This window comes from Ceratotherium simum, chromosome 8 (assembly GCF_057802395.1).
Source record: "Ceratotherium simum simum isolate JZ-2026a chromosome 8, ASM5780239v1, whole genome shotgun sequence".
In the NCBI taxonomy this organism is placed as follows: domain Eukaryota; kingdom Metazoa; phylum Chordata; class Mammalia; order Perissodactyla; family Rhinocerotidae; genus Ceratotherium; species Ceratotherium simum.
The window spans coordinates 65,206,896-65,229,820 of record NC_141907.1 but is presented as its reverse complement, the minus strand read 5'-3'; the positions used below and the strand labels follow the sequence as shown (position 1 = coordinate 65,229,820).

At 36.5% G+C, this 22,925-nt stretch overlaps 1 protein-coding gene and 1 pseudogene across 1 annotated transcript in view; both read left to right on the top strand.

The window, feature by feature from the left end:
* The window catches only part of ANTXR2 (ANTXR cell adhesion molecule 2), a 141,299-nt gene that overhangs the window by 54,359 nt on the left and 64,015 nt on the right, over positions 1–22,925 (top strand). The window contains exon 12 of the mRNA XM_004430873.3: positions 9,824–9,919. Within this exon, the coding sequence (XP_004430930.1) occupies positions 9,824–9,919 (96 nt within the window). The remainder of the gene's footprint in view (positions 1–9,823; positions 9,920–22,925) is intronic.
* LOC106801863 (10 kDa heat shock protein, mitochondrial pseudogene) lies at positions 1,332–2,569 on the top strand (annotated as a pseudogene).

Here is a 22,925-nt window from a genome sequence, read left to right as displayed (position 1 = left end):
TGAAATATAAATTGCATTGATAAGACTGTATTTTCCTTGTTTTTTGGGGTTTATGGAAAGTTTTGATGTTAGATTGTTGAACATGAAAACAGAAAGATAATAAAAGGGACTGATCACATGGCTTTTTTTTTTTTTTATGAGTAGATTTTCTTTGTAAAAAATGTATAAATCAAAGCAAAAAAAAATTCCTGTCCTTCAAAAGACCAAAATCCCAAACCTAAAAATTTTCTCACATCTCATGGTTTCATGGTCTTATATTTTGATTTTTTAATGTGAAAGACATCTTTCCTCCAGAAAATAAAACAAAGCAACTCAATATTATCAGTGTAGAGATAGTTGTGTTTCTCATTGTAAGAAAACGTTACAGGGACAGAAGCACCCATACAAACCCTGGAGTCACTATTGAATTCCCTGGATAACTCTTTATCAACACCTAATGTTTCTAGTTTGAAAATAGCTAGCTTTTTTTTTTTCTTTTCCTTTTCATCTGTAATTCATGTTGCAATTTGTAGTCTTGTGGATGTTGCAATTTGTAGGTTTTCTGGTCCCTCAGGATGTGGTTGAGATTACAAACATTTGTGGTATATAGTTTCTCAGTGTTTAGCCACTGAAATGCCATTCTTCCTCCAACCTTCTTCCCATTCTGCACCTCCAGCTGTCTTTTTTCACCTCTCTTCCATGCAAGCAGGAAAACAAGTCTTTGTCTGTATCCTGTAACCATGCACAATTTCAGTGTGCAGGGATGCTGAGGTTAAATGATTCATCCGGAATTTACAAGTTGTGTGCTTTAAGGAAGTCTTCCTAGAACTTGCTAGTTCTCAAGAGAGCATAATGTGACTCAAGGTGGTTTAAGAGTAAGGTGACTTCAGAAAAAGGGACACTGATTGTGTCAGAGATGGAGAGAGTGAAGCGGCAAGTTGTAATATTAAAATAAATAAGGGATCAAAGTAAATTTCATTGAGAAAAGATTTGAGCAAAGACTTGAGGAAGGTGAGGGAGTGAGCCCTAAAGACCACCAAAGGGAAGAGTGTTTTACGCAGAAGGATGAGATAGAACAAAGAATAAGGTGGGACTGTATCTGACAAGTTTAAAGAAGAGCAAGGTGGCCAGTGTGCTGGAGTGGAGGTAGCTGTGGGGAGTAGGAGTCTCAGGATGAGTAGGTGGGAGTGGGGGAAGGGGGACTGATCACGTAGGGTTTTGTAAGTCACTGTAAGGACTTGAGTTTTTCTTCTGAGTGATACAGGGAGACATTGCAATGTGCCATGTTTTAAAAAGATCATTCTGGCTGCTGTGTAAAAATAGACTTTGCAGGTAGGGGCCAACATGGAAACATGGAGATCAATTCTGTGGCTATTTCAGAATCTAGGAGAGGGAACGGTGGCTCCACTAGGGAGCTGGCAGTGGAGATGGTCAGAAGTGGTTGGATTCGAATATATTTTAAAGGTGGAGGCTATGGGATGCTGAGACAGATTAGATGTGGGGGTGAGAGTAAAACATTAAGGATAGTTGCAAGCTTTTTCACCTGAGTAACTAGAAGGATGAGTTGTCATCAGGTAGAGCAGTTTTTGGAAGAAAATAAGGAGTTCTGTTTTGGAAATGTTGAGTGAAAGATGTCCATTTAGTCTTCTCAGTGGAAATGTCAGAAAGGCAGTTGAATATAGAATCTGGAGTTCTAGAGAGAGGTTTGGATTGGAGGTACACATTTGGGAGCTGTTGTATGGAATGAAGTAGTCAATCAAATTCCACATGATTTTTACTGAAGAAAAAAAAAAATGTAGCTTTCAGGAAGTAGAGCAAGAAGGGAAAGAGTCCCAGAGAAAGTTTTGTATTTATGGAGGAACCAAGATAAACTGGGTCTTAAAAGGAGAGCAAGACTTAGGCAAGGAGAGAGGAGAGGAAAGCACTTTATAGATAAATAGCAAACAGAAATTGAGAGTAGATATATTTCGTTGGAGTGAAAATAGTGGAAGGAAAGCTTGGAAATAGAAAATTGAGACCAGATTATCAATTGCCTAAAAAAAACAAAACAGAGTTTAGAGTTCATCCTACAGGTCTGTGGTTCCTAAACTCCAGTAAACAGAGTTGTCAGTGTTGAAATGAAAGAAAGGAAAGAAGATCTCCCGCATTCACATGTCCCGGGGGCCAGACTGTGGGTCTCCCCTTGCTCCTGTGGTGTGAGAGCAGAGTACAAACTTGGGCGGCCCAAGTCACGGCGGACAGGCATTTAGAAAGTGTCTTCCCCTCTTTGAGTACTAGTTGAAAGGAGTGCAGCTGAACCTGCAACCAAAGGAGGCATTGTGCTTCCAGAAAAATCTCAAGGAAAAGTATTGCAAGCAGCATTAGTAGCTGTTAATTGGGCTCTAAAGGCAAGGGTGGAGAGATTCAACCAGTTAGCCTGAAAGTTAGAGATAAAATTCTTCTCCTAGAATGTGGAGGCACCAAAGTAGTTCTGGACAACAAGGATTATTTCTTATTTTGAGATGGTGACACTCTTGGAAAGTATGTAGACAGAACTAAGTCACTCTTGAAATGGCATCATGTGAAGCTGTCCATTCTACTAAAGTTCTGAAATCTTTCATGTAAATAATTTCCATGTCTATCTTTTATAATAAACTAATAATATCTAAACTAAGAAAAACAAAGGAAAGAAAATGGATTACATTTTTCATAATGCTAGATTTATTCAGCTTGAAAGAATGCTTTTATTCTAAAATTGTTCTTTCTTCCATTTTAAATTTTAAAATATCTTTTGATTAATGATAACTATAATAATTTGTTAAGTCCTTGCTTCCCTCCTTCCTTTTTTTCCTCTTTCTTCCTCCTTTTCCTTTCCTTCTCTCCTTCCGTCCTTTCTTCTTTGAAGTGGGAGGAATACATTGTGATAAAGAAAAATTGCACTGGACAAAATTAAACAGGTAAGGAAAACCTTTTTCAAGACTGTTACAGTAGAGGAGAGAGATTGAACTCAACTGTGCTGAGACAAAGGGCTGGAGAGTTTTAAGACCTGGGTTGGAGGGAATTGCAGGCACCTGGATCTGCTAACTGGCCTTACCGGAAGGAAAAGTAATCTTTCTCCTCTCTTCCTGACAGGAGATAGTGTTACAGCTTGGGGCAAGGCACCATCAAAGTTAGGTCCCTACCCTGCCACAGAGACCACAGATGGGGCACCACCTTCTTTCTTGACTATATTTCAAAGGGATGGCTCTCAGGCGGAGAAAGACATTCTCCCTGGAATCTGAAACACTGGAAAGAAACTTTAAGGGAGATTTATGTACGTTTCAGAGGCAGAGAAAGATTTTGCAATTTATGTTTTCTAAAGTAGATTCTCTAAAAAAAGGGGCGTCAGGGAGCTACAGTCAGGAGGAAACCTGTTTAAAGTTTAATCGAGCTAAGGGAAACTGTAAGGTGGTTTTGGCCAATAGAATCAGAGAAGGAACAGCTCAAGAAATGGGAAAACCAGACCCTTACCATATAAAAAAGCCAAAGGAAGATGGAATTCCAACATGACAAAAAGGCAGCATTAGGTACGTCAGAGAGGTGAAGGAGAAAAGGTCAGAGGGTCACAGTGACCTTGATGCTTCAGCCCAGGTTGGTGCTTTGTAGTCTTCTGTGTGAATTTTATTATTCCACTAATAGTTATAGAGTAGTAAATACTATAATCTACTTTATCATATTGATAATAATCATAGGATAATTCTTTTTTCTCATTATACTTAACCATTATTTTGTATTCAAACTCAAATACCTCTGGTGTGTGGTAGTAATATTACCATTTTGTAGATACAAAAAGTGAGACTGGAGATGATGAGATGTGCCTGCTGTGTGTGCATTAAATCTCTATTACAACAGAAGAGGACAGTTGGGTAATATTGTGATAAATACCCGGGCATTGTATTTAAGTGATATCCAGTCTTTCAGGCATATTTGGATGTGATAATTAGGTGAGATGCAGTTAGTAATATTACTCATTATAGGATGATGCTTTTGGCTTTCACAGGTATTTGAAAGCCAAACAAAATAAAACACCATTATTTAGCAATTCATTAATCTTTGTGGAAATCCCACAAATAAAGAAGCCCCTCTCTGTGCTCTGAGAGCATCCAGGCTCAGTCCTGTTAAGGCACTTACGTCACTGGGCTGTAATTTCCTGTTTACTTCTGGGCCTCTCTCAGCCCTCTTGAGACATTGATGGCAGGGCCTGTACCTTGCTCATTGCCTCCTTCCCACTGCCTGGTCCTTACAGAGGGCAAGAGCTCTAAAATCATTTTTTAAATGAATGAATGAAAGTACTGTATGTCCAGTTTAAAAGTGGGGAAACTAAGGTTTAGATATAAGAAATTTAAGATCAGAGTCTGAGGAGGGTTTATCTTTAGGCAGTCTTTTCTCTTCATCTATCTCAAGATCTCCTAAATTTGTTTCTGCAAAATGCAGTAAAAGATGTCCTTTTTCCCCCTGGAAACCACTGCTCTTCTTCTGACTCTTTTGGAATAATAATATCAAGGACATGTTTTCCGAGCATTGTGTTAAATGCCAGACACTGTGCTAAGCACGATACGTGTGCTAAGCACTTTATGCCTTCATGTAATACTCACAACTCAAGAGGAGGCTATTACTATTACCTTAATTTTACAGATGAGAAGACTGAGGAACAGAGCCGCCTCCAATCTTCAGTGCACATTTATGCAAACACGTTAGGAGGTGCTTCCTCTGTTAGGTGGACCCAACCCTCAGCAGGCTCCAAGGCTTGATGAGCGGAATATTGGCTGATTTCAGACCTCACTGCCCTGGATCGGGGGGCGAGGGGCCTGGACTTGGAGCATGTAGGCTATGGAAGTTAAATTACTTGCTCAGTTTCACAGTCGAGTAAATACTAGAATTGAGACTTCTCCCTAGCCTGAACACTTGCACAATCTGCCATTAGTAACCAGGTCCCAATTTGATTTATATAGGACAAATTTTTTCTGTAAAAGGTGAGATAGTAGATATTTCAGGCTTTGGGGGCCATACATTTCTGTCACAACTTCATACTTAACACTGCCATTGTAGCACACAAGCAGTTATACACTTTATGTAAACAAATGGGCATGGCTGTGTTCATCAAAACTGTATACACTAAAATTTGAATTTCATGTAACGTATTTTTCTTTCGAGTTCAGCTATGTAACAATGTAAAAAAAGAAACAATTCTTAGCTTGCCAAGGATCTTATGAAATGAGCTGATTTGGCCTTTGGGCCATAGTTTGCTGATTCCTGATACGGAATATTCCAAAAGAATCCAGTAAATGAAATCATCACCTATTCCATGACTATTTTTTCTTTCCCTAACTCTAAATTCATGGAAACAAAACTGTGGAGACCTAGTTCCCCTTTTCTGTGTCTAGTTTATTTTAATGCGGTTGCTGTGATTAATTATTTTCTAGATAAATTTCAACATGTTATTCACGTAGTTTTGAAATTTTTGAGTGACTCCTCTTTCCCATAGTTATTTTGCAAGTGCAGTAAGTGACTCTGATTTCTTTTTATACTTCTATGATTCTCTTAGCTAGAGTTTCACTTATATTTGGCAGAGTAAAGTTTTTGATTGTACATTATAACTTGCTTTAAATGAAGAAAAGGAAATTAAATGCAGATGAAGTTCAAAAACTTAATGTGTCCAGGGCGACTAGAAAATATATTCCTTCATCAATGTTAAGGGGCTGGTATGCCCCTAGTTAATCCTTAAAAGAGTTTTGGCTTCACAGCCTTGACCAACATCTGAGTACTAAGTCTCCAACTGGACTCCTTGGTTTACTTGTCTTCGCAAACATCTGAAAATGCTACTTGTTCAGAACTATAGTTAGGAACAATTGATACAACAAATGGCCAGTTGAAAGGTCATCCAACAAATGTACGTATAGTGTTGTGTCAGTGTTCCTAATAGAGGCATTTTTTGAGCGAGAATGAAGAATTTTAACTGCCTATCGTGCCAGCCCAACTACTTTATAGCAATATGATTTTCCTAATTTCCTGCTCATGACGCATTCATAGAAAGAAAAAACTAACCACTAAACTTTAGCATATTCGTACCTGCTAGCTGCATATCCTTACTTCTGAACACAAGGTTTGAATTCTAAGAAAAGGGGAAACCAAATGTTCATAGAACTCTTTTGAAAGTTGTATAGCACATAGAAATGGCAAGCCATTTCCATGAGTGCTGTGGCTAGATCCTCATGTGGGAAAGGTCTGGTGGGGAATATTGTATTCATTCCATACAGGAACAGTCATAGATTGGGGGTATCTTATACAAGGCCTTATATTTGAAGGTGGGATCATGAATTTGTACATTTGACAACAGTTCTCCCATAGAATGTCACAGTTTTCTATGTATTTCTTTGACATTCTTTTCCTGTTATATTCTTGTTTGCTTAGATTTTAGAGCTTGGTGTAATCAAGCCTGTGGAGAGTTGCATGATTTGTTCATGAATGTTTAGAATTCTGTGTAGAAAGATGCAGTTTGAGTATTTTCCTAAGAAGGCGGATGTACGTGCTGAATTGTTTTCTTTGGTTTTAAGAACAGAGAACTTAGATATTTGCCTGGAAAATTTCTATGACGTATTCTCTTTCTCTCTCTCTGTCTCTGTCTCTCTGTCTCTCTGTCTCTCTGTCTCTCTCTCTCTCTCTCTCACACACACACACACACACACACACACACAGAACTTTCTATGTGCAAGATGCTAATTTAGATGTTTAGGATACATCAATAACCAAATGTTGAACTTACATTTCATTCTATCAAACTACATCAAGAAGTTGCTAGATGAGTGCATGTCTTCTTATTTCTTATATTTTAAATTAATTCTTTATGGTAAATATTATGTACTAGCATCTTCAAGTGCCTTAACAATGGTCTACTAGTAAATGGTAGAGCTCTATGAAGATTGTGTGTGTGTGTGTGTGTGTATGTGCGTGTGAAGTTTTTGTAGTTATTTTCATTGTCTTCTGAAAGATAAATTAAAAGAAATGATCGAGGATCCTACCTGTTTTGGTGGTGTCTGTTTTGGTTAATTTGCAACCTCAGCTACACAGATAGTTTGGGTGGTTATTCCCTCTTATATCAGATGCAAAATTAGAAATCAAAGGATAGATTTAATTGTTTATGTATACCTCATTCTTAATCTTTTTCTGAAAGTTTCTGAAATTAATGAATATTTTATGGTCTATGCTTCTCTGAGAATTATTTTAAAAATAATTTTTAAATGGATTTATGAAAACGGAAAGGCTGCTAGTAATCAATATCTCTGAAAATTGATTTGTTTTGAGATAGTTTCCAAGCCACTATATGGTAATCTCTTTTTCTTTTTTTTCCATTGTGGTAATAACAGGTCATAGAGGGAAACCACACACATTTCAAGATTTTTTTGATTAGCTAAACCAAGTATATGTTGCTAGCACTCCCTTGCTAATAATTTTGAAAACTATCTCCTCTTCTTTTTTCAGTTATTTACAAATAACTGTTTGCATAAAGATTATCATCTCTTTTTGTGCATAGGCCATTGTATGTTATATTTCAAATTTCACTATAAAATGTTCTAATTAAATACTACTACTTCTGTTGCTTAAACATCAAAACGTCTATTAGTTTTGATCAATCCTAACATTTCCCAAAGTAGATTCTAGGGAATCCTAGTTCTACAGGATATTGAAAATGTTATGAGAGAAATAAAATGGTTCTGTGCTGATATGAGTTGGACTTCTTTACCAGAAAACCATTCAGAGCTTTATAAATTTGTTAATGTGCACAGTGATGGTCTAAGAGAGATATAATAGTAATGGCTGTCCCCACAATGAGTTTCATGCTTTGGGAACAACTGGTTTTCTTATTTTGTGGATTAGAAAGTGAAAGCCCTGAGAAATTAAACAATTTATTTAAAATTAGACCCCTAGATGAATACTTTTAATACAACACCTTTCTGAGATGGATACTAGTAGGTTCTCCACCTCTGTCCCCCAGTCTCTCTCTCTATCAGCTCTTGGGATAAATGTGACTCTCACCCTGACTTCTGGGCTTATACTTCTTATTTGTTTTGAATGACAGGAAAGGTATCTCTGAAAAGCTGCCTTATAAAGTTCCAAATTTCCACCCAGACAGTATATTGATTTATTTACAGGTTTTTTTTCTTCTCTGAATTCTTTCCCTTAAAACAAAATTACTACTAGGGATCCCAGAGAGTTGGGATTTGGGGACACACCTTGTTTCGTTGGAAACTATCTCTACACTAAAAATTCAGTAAACACACTTCTTTGTGTTTGTGGCTTTTGTACTCATTTCTTTAGAGTTCATTCTCTTAGTAAATAGTTTTAAATGCCAAGCATGGAGTATACATTGGTTAGTAGGTTGGACATGGCCCCTGCCTTCCTAGAACTCACAATAAATAGTGGCAGAAAAGAGAAATTAAATAAATAATCACAATTCATCATAAACAAACAAAAAACAAATACATTGTGATAAGTACTAAAGATTAAAGTATAGAGAACAATGAGTTATATAGTAAGGAGGGACATTTTCTAGCCAGAGGATGCAAGGAAGGCTTCCTGGGGAAGTGATTTAAACTGAGCCTGTAGGATGAATAGGTGATTGCTAGATGAAGGGAGGTGGAGGCAGAGCCCAGAGCAGAGGCCTTAGGGCTGGAAGAGCTCTGCATTAGGAAGGGAAAGAACAGCAGTGTGGTTCTTGTGTTGGTAGTGCTTGAGCTGCAGTGAGAGATCTTCTGATACATGAATGCATGAGATTGCACTCTTGCATTGATGCATATATACCATTTGCCAACAAGAACCATTGTCGTCGGTGTAGCAGAGAAAGAAATTTTCCTCTACTCTTCTAGGTTCTTCTGGCTGGTCTAAGAATTGAATTGACATGAGACAGAATAACAGGAGAAAATCAAACGGTTTAATAACGTGTATACATGGGAGAAACTCAGGAAAACTGAGTAACTTGCCAAAATGGCCAGAACTACCACCTTAAATGCCATCTTCAGCTAAAGACAAAAGAGGATGTTGGGGGTAGTGGTTTGGGACTTCAAAGAGGAGGAAGGCAATTCATATGGAGATGGAAAAGCACATCTTTGGTAAACAAACGTTTGCCATGCCTTGCAGAGACAGTGGGACAAATGGGTCTTGCTAGGTTCCTCCTGTCTACCACACCTAGTGCATATTATACTACAGTTATCTACAGTGATAGCTCCTTTCTGGAATGGGCCTTCTATCTTAAATTCTTATAGGCAGTTAGGGGGAAGGTCAAAGTTTCTTCCTGAGTCTTTTGTTCTCAAAAATAATCAAGCCAAAGAGACACATTTTGGGGTAGCAAATTCTGCTCCCCTACATTGGTTTGTCACCTGCTTGGTGATTTTTAATACTCATCTTGTCGTATCATTTAAATATACAAAGTAAATAGTCTTTCATCATCAAAAAGTCTGCATAAATTCTGCCTAGAGGTGATCATGCTTGTAACCAAAATAATCCTTTCCCAGAGACAAAAGATAGCGACTATAGAGACCATTCGTATAACCTCAAATAGTGATTTTTCCTACATTCCTTTAAGGTATAATTTAAAACAGTCTACAGCACTTTGAAAGATTTTATATTTATTATTGCCTGTCTTAACATAACATACATGAAATAGAATATAAATGAATTTATAGAATTTAAAGGAACATAATAGAAATCTAGTTTGACATTATTATGCTTTTTGTATTATTTTCTGGTGTTTCCTTAAAAATATATATACATTTGGGATTTGACCGTAAGCTTTGCTGACCACTTTGTTTTTGTCTTCCGCCTCCTCTAGTCGACTGGCATCGCAGCCCTCATTGCTATTTTGGTGTTACTGCTGCTCCTGGGCATCGGTTTGATGTGGTGGTTTTGGCCCCTTTGCTGCAAAGTGGTGAGTAAGAAGGATGTGCAACTCTACTCTTTTTTTTTTTTAATCAGTGAGATGTAAAGTAAGGCCTGAAATGTAGATCATTACCACTTTGTTCAACAACAGCAAAGTTTCAGTTAGCAAATTGAGTTTTAATGGTTTTCATCACTGTAATAAATTCTAGAAAATGTGCATACCAATAAATATTTACTATAAAACTTCATCTAAAAAACATTTCAAAATCAGATTTGGAGGAGGAGGAGAGAGAGATGTAGGAGACTTAATAGCAGTAAAGAGTTTTACACTCAAGTACAAAAGAATTTCAAGTAAACTGAATGATATTTTCTGCTGGATTCATTGGGAGAAGTTGGGAATCTGTCAGGTGTTTTTTCAGTGCTTACTGAATCTTTCACTATTACCTCTTTGAAAGATCTGCTCTTTCAGGACCTTCTCTGTTTGCCTTTCAGAAAAGCATTTTAGAAATAAGTCATGAGCAAATGTTAGGGTATCTGATAAACAGTCAGTTTGACGTTGTGACAGTTGGTTTCAATTCGTGTCATTTTTCATGTTTGACTAAAACCTCTGAAAGAATATGGGTTTATATTAGTATTCTATTGCTACTGTAACAAATTGCCACACAGTTGGTCACTTAAAGCAACACAAATTTATTATCTCACAGTTATTTAGTCACAGATCCAAGATGGGTCTCACTGGGCTAAACTGTGCTAAAAAGTATTGGCAGGGATATATTCCTCTCTTAATGCTCTAGAGGAAAATCTGTTCCCTTGCCTTTTCCAGCTTCTATAGGCTACCCACATTCCTTACCTCATGGGTCCCTTCCTCTATCTTCAAAGCCAGCGACGTTGCATCTCTTTGACCACTCTTCTGTAGTCACATCTCCTTCTGACTCTGAACCCAGCTGGGAAAGGACCTCCAACATTAACCATGTGATAAGGTTGGGTGATAATCCAGGGTACTCTCCTATCTCAAGGTCCTTAACCTTATCACATCTTCAAAGTCCCTTTAGCCTGTAAGGCAATTTATTCACAGTTCCAGGGAATTAGGGTGTGGATGTCTTTGTGGGACCATTATTCTGCCTACCTGTGGGTGCAACGTTGAGTAATAAATTTCAGCACATTTCAAGCAATCCAATTTGGATTGTTCAGGTTTCATAGAAAAGATTATCCTGAAGAAGCACTCACTCAAAGCATGCCTACTATTTATTTTGATAGTATTCCTTTTATTATCAGCACATTATAGAGGACTTGATATTCTGTGGATCACAGAATAGTGTTTTACATATATTATACTAGACTGCCTTTATCCCCCTCGCCTTTGCTGACTGATTTCAGCTTCCTTGCCACTTCAGGCAGTGCTTTGTATTAGTCCTGCACTTATTATTAATGATACTTCAGTCTGCTTTCATGAGGTGACTTTACAATCCTCTTTCTCAGAGCAGTTGGCCCATGGAGGAGGCACAGAATTAACTCAGACAACAGTAGAGATAAGAAGCATCCTGTCTTTCTGCTGAACTAATCAGTTTCCTGCCATCGCAATTGATGTTCAAACGGTTTCCTGTTGTAGTCTTGATTATTCTAGATATGGCTATCTTAGGGGAGCTAGCACTCTCAAGTCTCAAATTAAAAAGCAAAAAGGTGCCCTAATGTGATTTGTGCTCCTTGGCTTTTTAATTTAAACCTTGCAGTGGTGGATTTCCTTCTTTCATTACTTTGGAATTTCATTTATTATTGACCAGAGGGCTCAAAAGTGTCAAAGTATATGATTTTTTTAAAGACACGTGAAAACTGAAATGGACTTCTTTGGGAGATTGCTAGATGTGCTCAAATACAAGTCTTGACCATCATTTTGGATGTTATGGAGAGGATTCCATCATCAGGTGGTGAGAATGGATCTGTTCTAATCCCAGGACTCTGCAGATTTCAAATCTCAGAGTATATTTCTTTATGTAAGGCATAAAGGGGCCCCTTTAAGGTGTGCTTTCAGGATATCAGGAGGGCTTGCTATCCTCAGAAACATCATGAATGCTTGCTAGTTTCTGCAACTTATTTAATAGAGAGAATCACCTTTATTTTACATTTAGAACTATAGATTAAAGAGTAGCTAGCCCTGCGTATGAACTTATTTTTATAACTATGTATAAATGAATCACAGCAAATGTTTCCTAAAGGAGGTTTTAAAAAGCAGGGAAAAAGTAGAGGCAAAATTCTGCATTCAGCCCTTGGCAGTCTAATATGTGCCAGTACTGTGCTAGGAACTGGGGATACAGAAATGACTATAATGTGATATGGAAACTCACATTTTAATATGGAAACACAGAAATACTGGCAAAGTGGAAGTGGAAGGTCATGAGTGCCCCAGTAGCAACATATGTAAAGAACAGTAAGAAAATGAAGGAGGAGAGATTTTCCAGAGTTAAGGGACTGTTTCAGAGAAACCAGACTGAGCTGATGACTCCAAACTGAGTTTTGAATAATGAATAAGATGTTGGCAGTTGATGAGGGACGTTTCGGAGGAAGTGTGTGTGCAATTATGAGTTACTGTGGCATGCTTTGGGACACGCTAGCTGAGGCTCACCTAGTGTGCCAGTGGAAGGAAGCAGTGAAAGACGGCTTGGGCTTTAGGCATGAGCCCCATAAGGGAGGGCATCCTCTGTCTTTTAGGAAGTTCAAAGTCACCCCAGGGATGGTGAGAAGCCACTGGAGAGATTTGATCGATATAATCCCCTGAAAGAAGCTTTCCTTGCTTTACAGTGGTGCTGAGGTCTGGTCCTAGTGGTGATTAAGTGTATATCCAAGTGAATTCCATCAACAATTGAATGGAAAGCCAGTGACAGACAGTGCACCTTAGATATGGCTGGAGCCAAAGTTTCTCCTCCAAGTGTGGAGAGTTGGAGTATAACATGGAAGCTACACGAGCTAGAGAAAAATGAAGAGGTGATGTGAAAAGAAGGGGCAAGGAGACCATAACATTGTGAACAAAAAAAGATCTTGAGTGTACCAGAGGGTGTTATAGTACAATGGCAGGGTATTTATTTTATTTTGTTCCTTCTAAAGAATCTATTTGTGCAATGCTGGTATTAAAATGTGGTTAGTTGAATAATTCTTAGCAGCATTAAATTATTAGGGATCAATTTGACTATCATTACCAGCAATATTACTTTTTAATGGGAAATGAAATGCATTTATTTTAGTTTGGTGTTGTACAAATTTCTTTTTGTTTGAGTGTGTTGTAAGTACTAGTGGGGCAAATATTTAAATCTAATCTTTCAACTGAAACATGACTAAATAGCTTAAAATGTCTGTTCTCAGGCAAATTTAGATTATGTCAGTGATGCACCTCTTTGGGAATCGTATGCTCAGGAGCTCTTATCAAGATAGAAAGCCTGAAAAAAAAGCCCTGAGCAGAGGCACCAATATTTGTCACACATTCTTCATTCAGTCATTTCATATTTTATGAAAATACGATATGAAATAATTTAATCATTCATTGTTCATAGATTAAAATTTCACAGATATCTAATCAATGACTCAGAGATAACAGTGTTATTTATATTATATACTTATATTTTCTGCCCCGAATTTCCAAAGGCTTTCCGAGCAGTGGCCATCAGATTTCCAATGGTGGCGGTTTTCCCTGAGGGGAGAGAGCTTTGTGGGACATCTCCAGGGATTAATGCAGTTTGGAAAAGCCCCCTGTCATAGGCTGAATAATGGTTCCTAAAGATATCCAGATCTTAATTCCTGGAAACTGTGAATGTTATCTTACATAGCAAAAGGGACTTTGCAGGTGTGATTAAATTAAGGATCTTGAGATAGAGACATTGTCCAGGATGACCTAGATGGGCTCCAAATGTAATCACAATTGTCCCTGTGAGAGGGAGACAGAGATAGATTAGACTGCAGAAGGGGAGAAGGCCGTGTGACTGTGGGGGCAGAGACTGCCGTGACGCAGCTGCTAGCCAGGGAATGCTGACGTTTGCCAGAAGCTGGGAGAGGCAAGGAACAGATACAGCCCGGGGGCCTGCAGAAGGAACCAGCTCTGCCAACACCTGATTTTAGCCTTGTAAGACTAAATTCAGCCTCTTGACCGCAGAAGTGTAAGAAAATAAATTTCTGTTGTTTTCAGCCACTAAATTTGTGCTAATTTGTTACAGCAGCATTAAGAAACTAATATATTCCTTAAATGATTCTGATATTCCCCAAAGTTGGGAATCATTGCTTAGGGCTATTGATTTTGGGAATTCTTATGTAATGTGTTTTCAGATCAACTCATTACAAAAACTGTTCGTGGAGTTCAAGAGGTTGTAAGATGGGAGACAATGAAATATTCTGCAAAATGTTTGCAATATTTCCAAGGCTAGTAAAATCAATATGCAGTTTTTAAAGTTAGAATTACCATTTTGTTTTGGGTAAGTGAAGTAAATATGCATAATACTTTATATATTGCAAAGAATTTACTTACTGTTTCAGAGTGATAAGGAATTTTTGGAAGAAATAAGTTTCTAATTTTCAGAAGTATCCAAGGCATGCATGTTATTAGAACCATCTGACATCAGGGATCCATGGACAGCTTTCTCATGGTGCTTGTGATTTGCTAGAAAAGGCCAGTACAATCCTCTTCATATTCAGATATTGAACTATTGAATCCTCTGAAAGCTAGAAATTGATCTTTTTACTCAGCAGGGAAAAGCAAAGAACTTGAACATTTAACTAAATACTGTGTCTGTGAAACTACCACATATACCACATGTACAAGGTATATGTCATATTTATGACACATCAAAGTCATAAATATCCCCTCTAGAATATTTCATATTAAAATTTTAGCCAAAATCCTTAAAAAATTACTGTCAGGTTAGAAAATCATATATTTTTTGGTGATACTTACATGAAATTATGATTAAACAATTATTTATGTGATTATTTGTTGAACATTTCTCTCACTTCATAGTCTAATAATTTCATGAAGGCAAGTATTGTGTGTGTTTTACCCATCACTGTAAACTGGGCATGTTGTACAGCAAACACTTATCCTTCTTGAACCATCTCAATTCTTAAAATTGAGACACTAGAAGACAACTTCAAAATAGGGTACATTTTTGCTAATTTTAATCAAAATTCTGCCAACTATGGGGAAGTATTGTTGCATGAGGGGATTCACGGTAAAATCGTAGTTCTTTGTATGATTTTCATTGACTTTATTTAAAATGTGTCCCTTATAATGTATATAATATATACAATATATATAATGTATGTAATATATACAATATATATATTGTATATATAATGTATATATACAATAGAAAATGTGGCCTTTGCAATTACATGCAATAGGAACTAAGATACAGTTACATAAGAATTTTCAATTGTAATAAAACTCTGAAGTAGAAGCAATTTAACTTTTGTCTAGTTGCTTCTACATATACCCCACAGGGATTTCTAACCTGAGGATTGTGAACTTGAACAGAAAAAAAAAATCTTTATTTTTACTTCTAACTGAAATTTGTCATTTCCTTCATTTATGAATATAGGCTACTGTCCAAAAAAGTATTAGCAGTTCTGAAGATTTTGTTACCAATCGTAATCACGGATATCCTATATCACATTTATAGTTGTTTAGATATTTTTGAAATATCTTTTACACAAATCGCTGCTTCAAAATTATGATAGGTCCTAGACTTACTGTTATATCTCATTATTTAGTGATATAATCAACAAGCACATATTTCTACATCACAGACTTGGGGCTTTTTTTCTAACAGATTTGATAGTTGTATTGCAATATAATTGGGTTCCTTTAAATCCTGTGTATTTTAATTTAGCTTAATTATTCTGGGAAGGGTTCCATAGGTTCAACAGATTGCCAAAGAGGGGCACAGAATAAAAAAATGTTACGAAAAACCCCTGCAATAGAATATCTGGCTACCAAAGGTGCTTTTAATATGAGACTATTATAAAATTTTAAATCTTCCAGTTCATTTTAATGAGTATTTTCAAGGATAAAAGAGAGAGATGTCATTTAAAATGTGGCAGAATTGTGTCCTCTGTGTGCCTGGGCTTTCCATGACAAATAGAAATCGAAACCAATGATATTTGGAGAACTAGTAATAATCGTAATAAAGGAGCCCTCATGCAAAGCTGAAAATTTTAGGCACTACCATTAGTGAATTATAGAGTGTGTTGAGTTTGCAGACTATTCCCTAAGGGGAAAAGTTCTCATTTTTGTGGGAAGTTATTTCTCACCATCTGTTAAAAGTCTGTATCCTGCTCATTGAGTGTCCTCACATCCATCCTTCACAACTGCTTTTCTTGAACAAAGACATCAGTGGGATCCTTCCCTTTTCCTTAAATTAAAAAGGGGTCAGGAGAGGTTAAAAAAAACTTAGCATATATTGAATCATAAGTGAAATATCAGAAAATATGGATGTTTTCATCCTTGCTTAACTTAGAAGGTATGTTGAGTTTGTTGCAGATTTGTTTTACTATCAGGATGGCAGAAATGATGGTCCTATAGTTGCATCATTTGGAATAACCAGACACTCCACAGAATTACAGATGTAAGGCTAATGAGGTGGCAAACAAAGGCTTTCTGAAATGTTGTCAATTAGAGTGTGTTATACAGCTGCAAATAAATATCTGAATATGCTGGAAATGATAAATGTTCACTTTTCTCTATTGTCCTTGGCCAAAGTTCTCCATCATCCAGGGAAAATCGCAAGCTCGTTTTTCCTTAGTGCATTTAAGACATTACATAAAGATCTCATAAATCTTAATTTAAAAAAACCATTTTAAAAAGTTATCTTTTTTAAAACCAAATTTGCTTATAACTAAGTTGAGCTTTTGTGATGAGGATATATCTGACTGGATCTCTATAGAATGATTTCCTTAGCCAGCAACAGCTGTGCTGTTCTTTCTAAATAGTAATAAATGCTTCCACACTGCACTTGTTTTTTATTGTTGAGGAGGGCTCTTAGTGCCTTTATTGAGTTACTTTGAGAGCAGCCCAATTTTTTTTTTTTGGAATGCACAATAAAACAGAAGTAATTTAAATTTTAATATGGCTTCCTTGCACCATTAATTAAAATGATTTATGTTTGGTTGCCTCCTAGAAACAGAGTGTGATGTTAGTACTTATTGCTTCCATGGTGATGTTTTCCAACAGAGCATCATTTACAAAACAGGGTATCAAACTCTTCCTGGTCTTAGTTTATTTGCTTTGACAGCAGCACTTTACTTAACTCCTGGCAGAATACACTCTCACACTGTTCTGCCCAGTCCCTCTTTGGCATTTTAAATTATATTTATTGTCCAGACTTCCCACCAGTTATTTATTTATTCAAAGTAAGAATCTTTGAACATTGATGAGTCTGTCAAGGAGGAAAGGAAAGAGAAGATGAGATAACCCTGACCCTATTTTGGTCTGGATGTTGAAAGCATCTAACTTGGTGGGATTCAGAAAAGGATTTTCCATATACTCACGTAAGAGAACTTTGTGTTTACACACTTCAGAGGAAAGGCACCACATTTGCTTTCTGATCTTATCAAAAATAAACGGGAGAATGAAAGGAAGACACACATATATTTTAAACAAATTTTTGTAAACATTAAGAATGATTTCTCTCTTGTCTGTGGGCTCTTAGGTGGGCTCTTAGATGACATTGCTGATAAATCGGGCATTTGCTTTTGTCACTGGCAAGAATCAGTTCTGAAATACTACTTGATCTACAGTCATTGTACAGTATCTTTTTTTTTTAATTCAAGGCAGTTCACTGTTGACAGTTCTTTTCACTCTTTTCTGAATATCGGAACATATGATTGCATCAAGCTGGCTGCAGGCTCCCGTGCTGACATTTTCTAGTGCAAAGAATGCCCACATCACTCGAACATTTGAAAAGTGTTAATGAGCAGATCAAAAGGACTGTTGCCTGAAGCAGCTAAGTTTTTTTTCTTTTAAATAAATCGGCTCTCCTCCAAACTGAAATCTTCATTCTAGCAGCTAAGTAGATGAGATGTAATCCTCCCCGATGATGATAATAACAAATGAAAAAAAAATTGGAGAAGAATCAAACTCTGCATATGGTTCATAAAGTGGTGAAAGTGTTTTCCAGAATCTTCAATACAGAGCTGAAGGATGCTAAGTGGAAAAAGTCCTGGCAACTAGGCAATATTATGCCTTTTAAAATCTGCAAATTCTCATAAAATATGGTGCATATGAATACATCCTTTTCTGAAATGAATGTGTTCTTGCACTATTTAATACGAGAATGGGATTCTCATGACTGTTATTTTTAATGTATCTGGACTAACAGTAAGATTTCCTTTTCTCCTGCACTAGTTTACTGAAATGTAGGAATATCAGTTTTTGCCATTTTTGGCTTTTGGACTGAAAGGCTTCAGATTATTTTCAATTTCCTTTGTTACTTATGAGGTTGTGTGATAGAGTGGAGAAAGGGAGCATTTTGAAATGTCACCAAAAAAAACATTTTATTTCCTATTCCAACATTTCTAGGGCAGTGATGTTGGGCATATGAATTAACATGTTATATCTCTGTAAAATGGGGATGATAACCTCTATCTCACACAGTTACTATAAAATTAAACTCTATCTATCTATCTATCTATCTATCTATCTATCTATCTATCATCTACCTATTTATTTATCTCTCTATCTATCCATTCATCCATCCATCCATCCATCCATCCATCCATCCATCCATCCATCCATCCTAGCAAGGAACAACTACTCAACAAATCTTAAGTCTTTTCTTCTGTACCCTTTCCTTTGTGGTCCAAACCTTATTTTAAAAGGATGTCATGTGGCAGAAGTTGAACTCAGAGTTTGGAGGTAGACAGACCTGGGTCCTGGGTTTGAATCCTGTTTCTAAAGTTTTCTCTTTGTATATCCTTGGGCAAGTTATTAAAGTTATAGCCTCCCTCTCCCTATTTTTAAAATGGAGATAAGCATAGTAACTGCACAGAGTTATTATGAAAATAAGAGAAATATAGAGTGTGTGGCATATGGCAGCACCAATAAAAGGTGGTTACTGTTAATGGTAATGACAGCATACGGATGAGCCTGAGTCCTGCTTCAGTTTCTGAAGGTGCTGTTATGTGTTGTGGTGGTGGCTGTGTCTCTTAATTTAATACATCAAAATTTGATTTAGGTAGAATTTTAAGAGCTTTGTTTCCATTGTTAACAATATAGAAAATATACTTGCCAGGATTTCAAAATCAATTTAAATTTATAATAAGTCATGCATTTAGTCATACATAAGATTAATTACACTTTATTGGAAAAACAAACCCTAATGTTCTTTTCTGGAATAAGGTGAATACAAATGCATATGACATATGGCCTACTTAATTATGGGAAGGCATAGAAGCAAAAAACCTGGTAGAAATATTGTGATATGTATTTTGTTTTATCATTCTATTAGAATTTTCATGTTGGAAAGGACCTACAATTAATCAAATTTATTTCCCAGATGAAGAAACTTAGGATGGTCTTACATCTTCCCATTTGCCACTGAGTTCATTAGTTCTCTGACTTTATTGGTTGAAAGAGAAATTTGATGCTTCAGTTTCTTTGGAAGTAGCAATATTTTAGTTTCGTGGAAATCTATCTCTGTTTATCATTTATATATTTTTTTCTCAGTATTTTTCTTATAAATTTAGAGGTTGGCTATGAGCCTTTGTGAATATTCTCAGCTAGTTCCTTCAGCTCACTTTCAATCATATTTTTAGTATCTGCAGTTTGTAGAGCACTTTATTAGGCACCATGATATTTATAAAGAAGGAGAAATGATTATTGCTCTTAAGAAATCTACACTCTTAAGGGGTAATTGAAAAACTCCAAAATAAACATATAAACCCAAGCTAATGAAGCATGAATGGTTCAATTGTGCAGCAACTATATTTTTAGAAGTTTTAAAGCTTCTGGATAAAGAAATAGAAAGTTGGTGGACTACTTCGTGAAGGCTGGACGGGAGTTAACATGGAAACGGTCATTTTATTTGGGGCAAGCAAAGGGATCTTCAGTCAGCCTGAAGTAGAGGTGCATGTAGAAAGATCTTTGTAGATAGGACGTTAGGGCAGAACTACACCATGCTGAGGCATTTGAACAATGAGAATAGAAGAGCTGGCTCATGTAGATGTATGGAAAAGGAGCTTTGGTTTGCTAGGTTGTGGCTTATGATAACAGAAAAAGGGTCTCTCATAAATAGAAAGAATGCAAAGATACCTCTCATTATCCTGTTGTGAGCGTGTCAGCAGTGGTCATATGAGGATTTTATATTGAAACTCAGTTTGCTCATATCAATGCTAAAAGTAGATGCTATGCAGGATAATGAGTATGACAAGTATGACATAAAAAAAGGAAGAGTCATGGAGGGGGATGTTCAGTAATTCTCAGGAGGATATAATATAGAACAGGGCTGGGGATATTATTTATGTCCTTAGAAATTTATATACCAGTGCAAGATGTACAGGTAATAAGCAGAGTAAATTTGAAATCCTCACAAGGAAATGAAAGTGAGTTCAGATACGTTATACTCAGACTTAGTGGAATGAAGGATGTACCCTTGGTACATTTCTAGTAAGATAACTCTAGAAAGAACTTTATGGTAATTTGCAAAACTAAGAGTGGAAGCATGCTTTGTAAGTTTCTTCCAATAAAATTTAGTAATTCTTTGGTTTCAATTGTGGTCACTGGAACCATTGATCCATTTTGACCAGAGAAACAATTGATTAAGCTTCTGTTAGAAAAATATTGACTTGGCTACATAGGTTAGAATGAGGGATAGGCTAGAGATAAGACAATAGATAAGAGCTAGATGGCAAATTTAACTACAAGTAGAGCATGTAAACATTGATGGCAAAAAATGCTATGGTAATTAGAGACTATCAATCAATGGTATCCATATGTTATTAATTAAAATGCATAGAATGGGAGTGAGCACTGCTGGAGGTGCATCTCTTTTGTCTGAGCACCATTCATTTAATTATAATGGCTTGGCTACACTTAAAATGCTATTATCAGTTCTGGAAACCACACTTTGAGATACTGGTCAAATGAATATATACTAAAGAAACTGACCAAGATGATCAAATAACTCAGAATCATTGCATGAAAAAATGGTTGTGATGTTTAGCTTCCAGATGCATAGGCTCAATAGATATGTGGTTATTATCCTAGTATTCGAAAATAGGAACTGCTCTCTTCTGGAAGAAAAATTAGTTGTGTGTGTGTTTCCACACTCTAGGATAAGGACTAAAGAGTGGAAACTACAGAGAGGGAAGCTTTGGCATCATTTGTGGGAAAAACTTTCAAATGCTGTGAGTTCCTTGCCAGTGGAATGAATTGCTGTGTGAGTTAGTGAATTTCTGTTTATTGCAGAAATTCAAACATAGTTGGACTACAGCTAGGCGAGAATTTTTCAGAATATTGAAGTTTTGGTTGAATGTGCATTGGAGAAGTTGAGAAATGTTGTACTAGAGATTATTAAGGTCCAGAGAATCTTTGAGTTTATGATTTTTAGGTGGGGATAGTGGGAATGGAATGCAAAGAATCCTTCCTTCTTCCCTTGTTCCTTCCTATCTTCCTATCTTCCTTCCTTCCTTCTTTCCTTTTCTCCCTTCCCTCCTTTTTTCTCTTTCCCACTTTCCTCCTTTTCCTCTTTTCCTAACTTCCCTTTCTTCCTTCCTTCCATCTTCTTTACAAAATAGAAAATCTATTTTGTGCCCGATACTTTACCAAGTACTGAAAATACAGTGAGGAGCAAAGCGGATATAAACCTCTCCTCAGGGAAGTTACAGTTTTTTGGAGCTAGATAAAATGATCAACTCTGATCAATGCTAGGGAAGAACAAAGGCAACTATGCACATCAAGGGAATCTGAACTGCTTTGGGAAGATGGGGGAGTTCATGGTGGGAGGGGGGAGGGAGAGAGAGAGAGAAAGGGAGAGAAATATTTCAAAGAATCTCTTGGACATGGTAAATGATTTGGGGAAGTTATTTAGAAGTGAGGAAGAAATTACAGATTATGAGAAAAATTTGAGGCTGCACCTATAGTGATTTACTTGAAAGAAACAGAAAAGATAGGAAGAAGAGTTGGTTTTTAAATGAAGATGATTAGGTTGGTTTTGACCCTGTTGAGTGTGAAATGTTGATAGATCTGGTTTTCCTTGATTGATTTTGGATAAGCAGATTGATAATGATATGAGGTCCTTCGTTTTTATAAAGGAAATGCACTTGTAGCTTGATAACCTTTATTTTATTTTACTACAGTATTATTTTAAATCTTAATCCTCCACTGTCATTTGTTTCTGCACTAACTGGAAAAATTCACAGATTTTTATCCTTCAAAACTACTAAAATCTGGAATTTTATGTTTATTGATAAAATAAAATTGGATTAAATAAAAGGGTTAAATAGAAATAACAGCATTTCTTGTAGCATTCAAACTGAATTACTGGCCAGTTATATCTATGTGGCTGTAGTTTCTGTGTATTTTTTCCTGAGATTTAGATCTAAATTAAAATTTGAACAATGAAAATAATATATATGAAGAAAATTATGAGTCAGTTCTCTAAACATTATCAATAACACTAAAATTTTAAAAACCTTTCATCATGGAAAATTTCAAACATATACAAAGAGAAAGAGTAAAATAATGAATTCCCCATGTCTCCTTTACTCAGCTTCAATGATTCTCAATTTATGGCTAATCTTACTTCATCTGTAACCCCATCCACTTCCCCACCCCAAAGTATTTTGATGAAAATATCAGAACCATATCATTTAACCTGGAAATATTTCAGTATATATCTTTAAAAGATAAGCAGTCTTTAAAAAACAAAAACATATCCATGGAGCTGGCCCGGTGGCGTAGTGGTTCAATTCGGTGGCCCAGGGTTTGCAGGTTCAGATCCCGGGCGCACACCGATGAACCACCTGTCAAGCCATGCTGTGGCGCTGTCCCATATAAAATAGAGGAAGATGGGTACGGATAT